We start from the raw sequence: 13,026 nt of genomic DNA, 5'->3' as shown, positions 1-13,026 counted from the left end.
GATAATTTCCTCTCAGCCCCACCTATCCTGTCTGCTTTCATTTTTCTGACCCCTAACCATTTGAAGCTCTGTTCCAAGGTCTGTCGGCAGCTGATAACTTGATGTGGGACAAATAACTACTGGGACAATATGTTGTATGTGTACAACGTGACTGTAGCAAATGTATCTTCTCTCTCTAGCTGTTCTGTGGCATTCTTTCTTTCTCTTCTGTCTAGTTCAAGTGGCAGTAATAGTGGTTTTTGTCACGTGTTAGTAACTTTTTACCTGTAGTCAGAAGCCCCATTCTGTTGCTGGAGAGATGCAGATACTACTATATACTTAGAATGGCATCTATGACAAAAAGTAATTAAAAAAAAAAAAAAAAAAAAATGGTGGGGGGGAAAAACTGGGAGAGGCAGGGCAACATTAGTAATAAGTTACACCTGTCAGGGATCCATTATACATTCTTATGGCTTCTTTCTACAGTCTCCCAATTAATCTATTGCTATGAAGAGTTACATCTAAGCTGAAGAACAATGTATCCCATATCTCACTTAAGCATCTAGTCTAAGTCTAAGAAGTTTGTACTGGGTACGTGCTTTGCCTTTAAAAGCAAATTTCTTGCTGCCTTTGATTTCTGTATTAATTTGGAAAGATATGCCAAGTGTAAAATTTGTATCACATTTGTTTCAAATTCAAATTAAACCCCTTCCCCCCCCCCAACAAAGAATTTATACGCAAGGAAAAAAAGAATAGTGGCTTGGTGACCTTATCATGGCTGGATCTCATACTGATTAAGGGCCAAATCTTTTTGGTACTGAGAGGAAGTAAAAACAAGAATTAAGAACTTTCTCTGATTACTGATGGGGATAGCAGTGTTCTCTTTCTTAGACCTGCAAAGAAATGCTACAAAGAAGGCATTTATTCAGTCAGTGTAATTCTTATCTCTTTTCTGACTGCCTTACATCTTTCATTTTACCTTAACACTTGGGCTTGTGTCCCTCCCACTTAATTTTATTCACCCAAGACATGTCTTAAAAGCTTGGTGAATGATTACTTCCTGTATATCAACAGAGAGAGACAGCACATCCCAAGGGCATGGCTAATCTGCCTAAGATTGCCTCCTTTACACCATTTTCTTGTTCTCCTTTTTCACTGTCTTTATAACTGTAAAAGGTGAAGCTTTGCTTCTAGTTTGGTTTAACAGATAAGATAAGAAATGTAAGTACCTTATATTAGTACCTTTTTTTTTTTTTTTTTTTTTTTTTTTAATGTAAGTGGATCAACTAGGGCAGAGAAGAAAGGAGGACACAACTTTAAAGTGAAAGTTAGCTGCTCAACTACAGGGGTACTTAAATTGCTTGCCTAACACGCATTTATTTGAAAACTTCTACTGTGGTTGAAAACCTCCCCCTAGTACTGCATAGTTCGCAACCTATGTAAAAGTCAACAAGTACTCAGAATGTGTTTGGAAGATTGCTAATGTTGTAATTTTCCTCACCCTGTTTTTCTTTATTCATTTTCCCCCCATAAAGCAGCGTAGAAGGGGCTTGTCAGGTTGTGCCTTATATAATTGAATTGTTATGCCAAGAGGCTGTGCAGAAAGGTGGTTACATCAGTGATCTCTTTTTCATCCCACTGTGCTTTGATCTCCTTCTATAAAGCATAAGATCTAAAAGTGGAAACTTTTGAAGATGGTAGATGAATTTTGCTAGTCCAGCTTTCATAATCCTTGTGAAAAACATCTATTCTTATCAGTCTAAAAAGATTTAGTGACTGTTGTCTCTAGAAAGCCTTATATTATCAGGATTACAAACTAGGGAATTATTGTTATGAAATATTTTGCTTACATGTTTTGAAATGTTGTTAATACTTCAGAATGAATGGGTAAAGATGATTCATTTTTGGCCATGCTTTGTTGTGTTTTCTCACTAAAATACAAAAATGCAAAGGTGAATATTCGCTGTCCTTTTTTTAGTTAATCATCCTGCTTTAATTGCAGATGACAGAAATTAACCGAAACTGTCGCCTTAATCCAAGTGTACTGATCCCAAGCATTATATGGTGCTGAAACAAGTGGTAAACATTTTGGCTTATGAGATATAGCCCATTATTTTCAATGGGTCCATTGCAACACCAAGCAGCATATACACAGAATACTATTTGCAGAATTTGTGGCAATAAAACATAACATCTTTTAGAAAGGAACAAATATCCATACTTAGCACTGCACAAAATTCACACTTATGTCATTGAGATGAAGTCAGTAAAGTTACTGCAGTTGTCTAGGATCTCATTTAGAAGAATCCTACCCATTATATCTTCTGTTAGTTGAGCTCTACATGTATCTGGAAAACAGTGGTTACAGTAAATTGTCAGTAATGCTTAGGGTTGTAATGAACGTGTATATACATATGTTTGATTTATTTATTTATTTTTCATTTCTTTGCAATAGCCTTGGGCCAGATTATGCTCTATGTTGATGGCATGAATGGAGTAATAAACCACAATGAAACTATCCAATGGCTGTACACACTTATTGGGTCAAAGGTAAGACACTCACCAAAATTCTTGTTTTACATGTTTTTGGATATTTTAAGATGCATTTTATTTGTACTATATATGCACTAGATTTTCAACAGATTATGCGCTGGGTTGTCTATAACTCACTGCCTAGAAGCCAGGGCATGCTGGGCTGTCATTTCTATTCCATGTTTTTCCTACTCCTTTATGCTGTTGGTACATACTCTGGTTATGAAAGCAAAGGCACTGGGATCAAAGAATATCCCAGGTTGGAAGACACTCACAAGAATCATTGATTCCAGCTCCTGGCTCCACTCAGGACCACACAAACATCAAACCTTATGTCTGAGAATATTGTCAGAATGCTCCTTGAACTCTGGCAGCTTGGGGTCTTGACCGCTGTCCTGGGGAGCCTGTTCTGGGGCTTCTTGCACTTGAAGAGCCCTAGAAGACAAAATCTGGTTCCTGCCTGCAATAGATTTTTTTGTTGTTCCTTGCATATGAGGAGGCAACAACTGAAGCCTTATACCAGAGTCTGTGCCACTTGAGTGGAATACAAGTTTATATAGTACACAATACACTATAAGGCTTTCAGTTTTGGAAGTTGAAAAGGAAACAGAACATAAATTCTGCTTACACTCCATCCTGAATAGTTACAGTGTAGGTAAAGCCACAAATCTGCAATCTGTTGGCTATCTTTGCTTGAAGTTTGTGAAATCCCACAGGAACTGCTCCTGCTATTTAGACCTGCCTGGCACAGTCCTCAATGACACAATAACTGGAACAGGGTACTTTAGCTCCTCCTGACAACCTGAAAGATGCCATAATTGGTGGAGCTGAGTCCATCATTAGAATTATTCAGAAATTTCCAGGAATTTTTCCTCAAGTGTCTGAGTCATGCTATTTGGATTCTATAGCGACATAGAGGCTCTGCTGCTTTTCTCTTTTCTCTCTCAAAAAATAGCTTTCATAGCAGAAAGAAAAAATCAAAAGGGCACCTTTTAACCACTTCAGTTTATTTTTTTTCTCTGATATGCAAATTTCCCTGTGTCGGAAGATGAGTAAGCAAAAGGATAGATACTAAAGCATTAAAAGAATTGATTTATCTTGAGTTGACGGCTACTACAGGTAGATATGTAAAAGTAAGATAATAATTGTGGTTATCAAGCATCAGGCTTACTGGACATGATTAATGAGCAGTTCATATTTGGGAGAAGATGAGAAAATTTTCCCCACGTAAAGTGTTCCACTGTTGGCTGGATGTTACTCTGGGCATTTTGCCCTCTCAAGCAGGGAATGTTAGCCACAGTTGGAAACGCAGTGCCAGAAGAGAGAGAAATGGATTTCTTACTGTGGATCCTCATTTTCTATGGGACAGATGGCAGAAACAAACAAAGGAAAGAAGAAAAAAAAAAAATGGCCATGGTATCCACAATTATTTTAATTCTCTATTGGAGCTAGTGGAGGAGAAACAGATGTATTTCTACCTGCAGAATAATTTCTGCCTAAATTTTCTTGACCAGAGTTCTTTAACTCTTCAGTCCTAGAACTCCATTCTCCCTCCCCCATGGTCAGCCCAAGTGATTATCTCCATATCCTGGCTCAGTGCCTGCAGCTAAGGAATGCAGGCAATGTGCTTTGAATAGTTTGGTTTCAGGTAGCATCAAAGTTGATTTTTCATTATTGTTTGACTGTCTTGGAAAAGATCTAAGTCCATGTCTGTGTGCCAGAAGCTAATCGAAGGCATGACAGGCTTACTATCACAGTATGGTCTGGTAGCTGTTTTATGCTCTTTAAGATGTTCTTGGCTTTCTGTGAACAGCAAATCCATGGAATTTGCAACACACCTACACCCTAATTTGCAGTCCTGCTCTCCTGGTTCCTTCTCTGTAAAAAAGGAGGGGAAACATTTTTTAACACTGCCAAACAAAAAGGAATTGTAAAAGTGCTGATTAAGTATCAGGACAAATCCCTTTAAGAGGAAACAGAAGGCATGTAGTCATTCAGCTGCCACAACTGCAGATGGACACATTGCTTCTTGCCCTCTTGAAAATTCTGATGAAGTTTAGTAAACTCAGCAGTGGAGATGGTTGAATCTTTTCCATTGCAGATTTTTTTCTATCAAATTCTGTAATGGTTTTGACTCTTTGTTGTTATTTGCTTTTCTGAATTTGTATAAGGCTATTGGCTCTGTTTCTCATGCTCACTTAGTGTGGAAGATGTTTGCATGCACTTTTCCACCACAAGGACTTGTGTTCAGCAAGGGACCTTAGTGTCCTTTGTCATGCTCAGCACTGTGACAGCCATAAATTTGGCACCCAGTAATTCTTCTGTTCAGGGATGGGGAGAGGAAGAGGACTAAATCTTGAAATTAGCAGGAAAGAATGAGTATAAACAATTAACTGAAAACATGTCTAGATTGTCACCGTTATACGCCAGACTAGTTGCTTATGTAGTTGGAGTATTTGAAGGCACTGGTGATTTTGTCGCTGAATGTGTCAAAGACTAAGCTTATCACAGAATCGTAGGGGTTGGAAGGGACCTGAACAGATCATCGAGTCCAACCCCTGTGCCAAAGCAGGTTCCCTACACCAGGTTGCACAGGTAGGCGTCCAGGCGGGTCTTGAATATCTCCAGAGAAGGAGACTCTACAACCCCCCCTGGGCAGCCTGTTCCAGTGCTCCATCACCCTCACAGTAAAGAAGTTATTGTGCACATTTGTGCGGAACTTCCTATGCTCCAGTTTCTGTCCATTTCCCCTTGTCCTGTCTCCACACACTGCTTAAAAGAGTCTGGCCTCGCCACTTTGCCCCTCACACCTCAAATATTTATAGAACTGGATCAGAATTAAATTTTTGTGTCAAATTGCAAGTCGCATTTAGCCTGGTTGTAAAGGGACATGAAGTTTTTGTTCATGCTGGCACCTCAGAGCCCTGTGGAGGTCTCTTGTGGGTCACCTGCTGATATAGAATCTTGATTTAATGGTGGTAGGCAGGGCTGTTGGAAGACTTCTTTTACCCAAAACAACGAACACCAGGTTAAAGATGTGTAAGTGCTAAGCTGTATTAAATCCTTGTAATGTGTTTTTCATCTGTTAGCATATATGAGGTAATATGTATTATCTTTCATATGCATTGGTATTCTCTCTGAAGTGTTAATAGAAAGCATACAGTGTATCATTGCCTTTCTCTCTCCAGTACTAGTTACCGAGTGTTTACAAAATGTACATTTCTGAACAAAACATCTTGGAGAAAACCCAACCATTGATATCACCCACCAGAGGAAGCAGAAGTTCCTTTGCATCAAGAAAGCTTTTGCCACTTCATATTAATCTTCAAATGTATAAGACATAAAGCATTCCAAAACTTGAATCTAGTTTCACCTTTTTTGTTCCCCCACATTTTTTACTGCTACTGATAATGATTATTTTTTTCCCATTTGATGACCCAGGCTGTTCTAATTTTCCCCCAGGGGAGCTAAAGCCCCTTTTTGGCATTGTTTTCTGTGGAAAGTAATCCATTTTCAAAGTGGTACTGGGTAACTTCAGAAGTCTGTGAGGAATGCTAGGCCTAGGCTGACACAACAAGGTTGATTAAAGATTCCTATCTCACATCTTGTTCTAATTTTTTATTTTATGTTTTTTATTTTTTTGCATTTCTTCTGTCTGGGTCCTATATCGCAAGGTTAAATATGAATTTTAACTAGCAAGTTATTCCTGTGCCTTGTTTCGATCTTTTGCTTCCCTTTGAATTGGAGTACTGATATTCTGAATATTTTAAACATAATCTAACCCAAAAGCAGAAGAAGAATGATTTCAAAGCAGAAGAAAGGAAAAAAAATAAAATACTATGTTCAATCAGGACATCGCTGTAGTGAACTTGTTGATTTCAGAATAAAATTTCTGTTTACAAAAGAAAAGTTCAGTAGACCTTTTTCCAATGAGGTTACAGCAACGTGTTGAAACATCTATATGATGGGTCTGTCATTACATGAGAATTTTGTAAGAACTGACGTTCTTAGTTGCACAGATCACTAAACCTAATTTTGCAAGTGAGTAATTTGAGGTACGAAGAAGCAGATAAACTAAGTACTTGATGAAATCAGTGTTTCATAAGCCTTTTACACATGCACTCAACTCAAGCTGTAAGAATAGCAGAGAATACTGCTTGAACTAAGTCTTTTTCTCAGAAAGTCTGTCACCAATCCTATACAAATGGATGTTAAATTAGATCTACAGATCTGTACACTAAAGTGGCTCATAGACATGGAGAAAGTCAGAATTCAAAGAGAATTAAGAAAATCTGAGTAAGACTGAGTCTACTAGCTTGAGTAGCACAGAAAACCAAAAACATATTAAATTGACTCAACACAAGAGAGACATTGGATGGTTTAATCTCTTGATGAGTTTCTTGTGTTGTATTTGCATTTCTTGACTTTTTTCTGCATATATACATATTTAAATGATTGCATATGCATGACCTGTTCTGAGTTAACATTACCTGGAAGGTGAGATGGAATATGCATAATAATATGCCAGATTTTTTTAGCAGAAAGTAGTGCTGTATGATTTTCTTGGGCTTTGTTCTTATTGTGTACAAAGGTGATCTAGAAAAACTGGCCTGCTAGAAAAATTAAGCATGCACGAGAAAATGCACATGAAATTAATCAAAGTCAGTGTATGAACTGTGCTGTCACATTCTCAGTCTGCTGCCTGTATGGTTAATTAACTCATTTGCAACCTTTCAAAAGTGAGGCTTCATATATAGCTAGTTTATAAGCAGCACAGTTTGTGATGTTTCTCCTGTAAACCTGTATTTATGTTCTATTTTTGTGCCTACTCCAGGCAGAAGAGCCCATTAAGTACTATTGTTTTGGGTACTCAAGCCACTTCCCTTCCTAGAAAGTAAGGCTCTCCCCTGAAGTAAGCATGGTCTTCCTTGTGCACTGTCCTGCACTCAAGAGGTTGAGATAAGTGAATAGGTGCAACTGCTTTGAGTTCAGTGAAACTGAACATCCATGTCTGTCTAGGAGCTGCTTCTTGCATTTAATCTGATGTGCATTTAGGCATTGAACTATTGTCATGAAAATGATTGTGTGAGAGAGAAACAAAATCCTGGCTTTATAAGAAATTAACTTTCCTATTTCCAGCCTTTGGAGGGCTTGAGCCAAATCTTACCAGACCAGAGGAAAGCTTTCCTCAATCTTTTACTCAGAATCTGAAACTGTGCTGTTGCATGAGTATAGTTTGTTTTGAATTGTATTTAATTAGTGCTTTGAAGATAGGGATCAAGATGTTGCAATAAACTTGGATTAGGATAAGCCAGCAAGTGCAGACTACATTATGTACTCATTGTGGTCTGTCGAACTCAGCAGGCAGACTACTTCAAGTCATCTTGTTTTTTTACATGCTATATTTGAAGATGATTTTTAAAGTAATCAAGCATGGTTGCTAGCAGTAGGTCCAGTTCTGCAGCAGTAAGTAAGCCTGTTGCATTAATTTCTGGATAGTTTGAAGGGATAAATACCCATTCTTCTGTGTTTATAGTGAATTCTTGTAGATAAATGCTTGTAGATTTGGGGGGTTGGACTCGATGATCTCTAGAGGGTCCTTCCAACCCCTACAATTCTGTGATTCTGTGATAAAGACAGTGCTTAGAAAACACAAGTTCCCTTACATCATGTCATAGAGCTTATTTCAGCCCATTTGAATTGGAGAATGAGAAGATACAATGATTAACTGCCGGCAACGTGGCAAATGTTCAGGCTCAGCTTTTCACTCTATCACATCTATTCAGGTATGTATGAGAAAATGTTCTGTTAGCAAGGAACAAAATATATTCACATATTTCTAGAAAATATCATGCATCTATACAGATGTACAAATTTCTCTTCATAAATGAAAGGCATGAAGAAGAAAAAAGCAAGCATAATACTTGAATTAGGTAGGGGGTAAGAAAGGGAAAACATAAAAATCAGTATTAGCTTTTAGAATTGCATTGGTCTCTTCCACTAAAGCAGTTCAGATTCAGAGATAATTTGTGGGTGACTTATTGTGCCCCAGGTCCTAGCTTTTAATATCTTCTATTAGCTACTAGTATTTTGTAACAAGCACTAAGTCCAGCATTCATGTGAAAGTAGAAGGTGCAGGTGGAAAGCTTGTTTGTATTGAGACGTGAGTAAAGAAAATGGAACCCACTTGTCTTTACAGCATGCCTGGAGCCACTGGTTTGAAAGATCCTTAACTATAAAATCAATTGCCTCAACAAGAAAAACAGTAAATTTTCAACTGTAAGTTGTCAGCTGGAAAAGAGTGAAGAAATACCAAATAGTTGCTCCAAGGATAAAAAGCAGATGGAGATGGTTGTAATCCAAGTTTACAGTATATGCCATGAGATGCAAGAAGTGTGATTCCCTGAAATACACACATCTAAACAAAGAAATCAACTTGGCCTGCCTGTGTAACACATTGCTGTCGTAATGCCAAAGCTATTGGGATAGCTGAGTTGTTATTTTGCAGGTAGAAATATCATTAGTCCAAAGTCAGGATTTTAGTAAGCTGCATTTTAAGGAAATACAGCATGTTATGAAAACGAAATAGGCTCTTGTGATGTGCAGTGGCAGCAGGGCCTTGAGTCCTGGTGAATAGGGAATCGGGGTCTGTATTGTGTGTGGCAGCAGAAGTATGCAGCATCACATAATGAATAATGAATATGTTTCCGTAAAGTAGAGAAGACAAATGTAAGGAAAAATGACTGGCATCCAGATGCTCTGGATCTTAATTAAGCATACTGATCCTTAGACACATGTTTTGTCTTTTCTATTTGCAGAAAGCACAGGTGTGTGTGATGAAACCATACACACAGTTTTGTAGGAAAAAACGAGACGGTCAAATTTCTGCATTCTTTGTTTGCGTTAACATGCTAGCTTTTATGATTGTTAGTAAGCATTGTGGTTAATTTTGATTTATTCCCTCGGGTCTGAAGAATGTAGGCAGGCTTTCCTTTTAATAGCAGTGCATTAGGTTTACCTTATGTGTTAATTATGATACCTTAAGGTATTCATTCTGTGGCAAGCATGGTTTAATTTATGAGCTAGCCCATTTTCTCAAAGTTCATAGTAAACTTTTGGAGACCCAAACTTTGTTATCAAGTTGCTTCTTCATGTTACTTCTGTTATGCTGACTGTTGATTTTCTGAGAGAAAGTCCCATTCTACATGATTTTACAGAAATGCAAGCAGAGTTTGTAAGGAAACAACAGCAGAAATTCCACACAAACTTGGTTTGAATTTTAGGCATTATGAGGATCCTCCAACTGTTGGAATTGAATCCACTCTGTATTTTGATGTGAGGTACTTGGGATCCTTCTTTTTCTGTTGACTTGTGCTGCATAACCTCCCCTCTCAAACTTATTTTTCTGAATTGCCTATCTTTCTGGAGCTAGAAAACACAGTGAGAGAGAAACTGAGCTAATCAACACAATATCATCTTCATATACTTACTAATTTTCTTGTTATTAAATTTTTCTCTCTTCTGGTTGTCATATATATGTGTGTGTGTGTGTAATATATATATATAATACACTAGTGGAGAATCCTGCCTACAGGAAAGAAGGTGGTATGCAACATTTTTCACATCATCACCATAGAAGAGTGGTTTTCTTGCATCTTAGCATAAAAGAATGACCCAGATCTGGAAGGAGTCCATGACTGGGAGACATAGACTCAATCTGGATTCCAGGCACATTTTTGAACCAATCTTCAAATCCCTTTGTCCCTCAGTCCCTCATACAGAAAATTGGTGTTTGGATTTTACAGCCCTGAGGGGAAAACATGAGGGAGAAAAGGGACATATTACATATGTTAAAGACAGGTACGCAAGTGGAAGTTGAGCCTAGTAGCAATTGTTACCCTGTCTTTTCTTCTGGCATCTCTCAAAAATGGTTTTTTAAGGTACATTCATTCTTTAAGTGAGCTGTACTAGCTGAAAATACCTAGATAACATTAAAAAATACATTATACAAAAAAAACAAACAAACAAACAAAAAAAAAAACTGAAACCATCAAAACATTTGTGATGTCTTTATATTCAGTGTATAATGAACTCCAAGAAACCTGTGAGTTGCAGCCAGCTCAGTTCCCTAAAGTTATTGCATAAGTCTGTTGCCATAGAACTCATCATGCTATCTCTTACGTTTTAAGTCAGCCTCTATGGTTACATGGCCAGTCCTTAGGAAGGAGGATGTCTGGTAAAATCTGTGGACTTAAATTACTTTTCGTAAGATCAAAAGAAAAGTTCTCTGCTGTGATTTTATTTTCTTCCCTCAGTCCTCATGTAGTAGTTTATACCATAAAAAGTCTCTTCAAAACAATTTCTAGCATACCAGCAGGTTCTCTAACTGGCTCCCATGGCACAATGAAATGTTTCTCATCTGGACCTGCTGTGTACTTTCTTTCAATATTGTGATCCTCTTTGATCACAGCAATTGGTCAGATACTTTCTGATTTGTCTCCCACTCCCATTTCTACTGTTTTTCTTCTTGAAGACTATTCTAATAAAAAAATAAGAATGTGTTCAGTATAAAAATGCTGCTAATACCTTATGTCATGTGATTTTTGTCTAGATTGGTCCCTTTTTTTAATTACTTCTTTTCTTTAAAAGGCACAGTACTGTAGCAGATGTTAGGCTTGTTTCATTTCCAGCAGTGTGTAGCTGCATCCTTTAGTGATAAAATTGAAGTATCCTCTCTAGAAGGCTTTTTCCACCTCCACTGTACTTAAAATTTACCTGTGTGGTTGTGCAGGCACCTTATTTTTATGATTTTGCAGAGAAAGCAACTCTTCTTTAACTCACTGTTTGAATACTTCCCAATGGAACTTTGCATGTTTACAGCTTTTTGTGCAGAATGTGAACAAAAGAGTAAAATGGGCTAAGAGACCCCAGCAGGTATTGACATTTGGGGTTGCCTCAAAATGATTTATCCCGTGTGGACTGAGTTTCTTTTTACCCTGTGAACAGAATTTCACTTCTTCAGACTTTCTTCTCTGTGTCTCTTGTAGTGGAAATTTAATGTGTCTCTCACTGGTTTTCAAGCACTCAGGTCACTTCTTTTTTTTGTCTTCCTAATTGTGGTCTACCTTCCCCCATGCATAGACTCTTATCCTTGGATGTCTGTTGGGCTACTCGTTCGTGAATAGGGGAGCTGTAAAATCTGCCATATTAAGACTTCAGTGTGTCTGCTGAGGGAAAAGACAGGGCATACCTTCTGAAGGTGAGGTTGCTACCAGATCTTCATTGTCTGGTGATTTACTGAGGTGACCATCTGTAAAAGCTGACTATCTGATAGCAAGATTGGTGTCAAAGTTCTGTAAAGTCCTGATAACTTCAAAATTAATCACTGCCCTGCACAATATCCATTCTGATTTTTTTGCCATTGCCTTCTGGCAGAGAAGACACAAGGTGAATGCCCAAGTTCTATTTCTGCCAATGGAAGATCTAATTTCCGAGTAATGTATAAGACAGAAAATATCAGTTTGCTAAGTAGAAACTACGGTATATTTCAAAGAAGATACTGTTGTCATTTACTATTTTGGGTTTTATGTACGAATAGAAAGTACTCAGAAAGGAACTGAGTCTTGGGACAAGGCCCAAAAACTGATTGCAAATTTTACAATGCAAGCATCATCTTCTGATGTAGTTAATACTATAGTTTCTCATTCAGAGGGTTGTTCTATTTTTCTTCCCTTTTGCTCAAAAGCATGAGTTAGGATTATTTGTTATCTTTGGCTAAATTTACATGGTATTACATGAAACAGATGTGACAGATATCAACCAGACAAATAAGGATAGTGATTTGCCTTTACCTGCAGGTCATTAGCACAGAATGTTTTGACATGAGTAGTTCTATCCTAATTTGCATCACTTACAATGTTATGAATGTTAGGGCACTGATAGAATCCTGCCAGTTCTTAGTTCCAGAATGAGTATGAAGCCTAATGCAGCATTCTTCAAGTTACCTGTCCTTCCAGGAGGGTACCTTCTAAAGCTTTTGCAGTAGGTAGCTATTCTCCATGGAAGTGAAAAGTGGAAAACGCTACATCTGTTCTCATGTTGAATGAAGGAACAAAAAAAAAAACAACAAAAAAAAAAACATCTGCGAGTGCAGGAAGAAAAAAAGAGTGCTTTCTCTGCTTTAGAATAGCCATCCCACAGCACCACCTAGCAGATATTGTTAGGTACAGATGGATATGAATAGACTGAGGAAAAGTCTGATAGAATATGAAATTGATCAAACCTTGAGAGTGCAGTTTCAAACTGCAATTCTGCCTTATAAGTCTAGCTCAGGACGTTTATACAAGCTGAAGTTTTTTGTCATTTCCTCATGTAGCTCTTAGCATCAGGTACTTGTAGCCTAATACAGCTAGTTAATCTCTGTGCATATTCAGTGAAAGGTTTTGTTTTCGCTCAGGTCTTGTGATCTTTGGCACCAAGTATTTTTTAAAACACCAAGCTTAATTGGAATGGTGG

At 37.8% G+C, this 13,026-nt stretch overlaps 1 protein-coding gene across 10 annotated transcripts in view; it reads left to right on the top strand.

Annotated features, from left to right (window-relative positions):
* The window catches only part of FHOD3 (formin homology 2 domain containing 3), a 363,466-nt gene that overhangs the window by 213,866 nt on the left and 136,574 nt on the right, over positions 1–13,026 (top strand). For all 10 annotated transcript variants that reach the window (XM_072327321.1, XM_072327323.1, XM_072327320.1 and 7 more), the window contains exon 6: positions 2,435–2,529. In XM_072327321.1, coding sequence (XP_072183422.1) covers positions 2,435–2,529 — 95 coding nt within the window. The remainder of the gene's footprint in view (positions 1–2,434; positions 2,530–13,026) is intronic.

The sequence above is a fragment of the Excalfactoria chinensis genome, chromosome 2 (assembly GCF_039878825.1).
Source record: "Excalfactoria chinensis isolate bCotChi1 chromosome 2, bCotChi1.hap2, whole genome shotgun sequence".
NCBI lineage: Eukaryota > Metazoa > Chordata > Aves > Galliformes > Phasianidae > Excalfactoria > Excalfactoria chinensis.
Note: the sequence above shows the minus strand (reverse complement) of the source record. Positions and strands in the feature narration are given on the sequence as shown.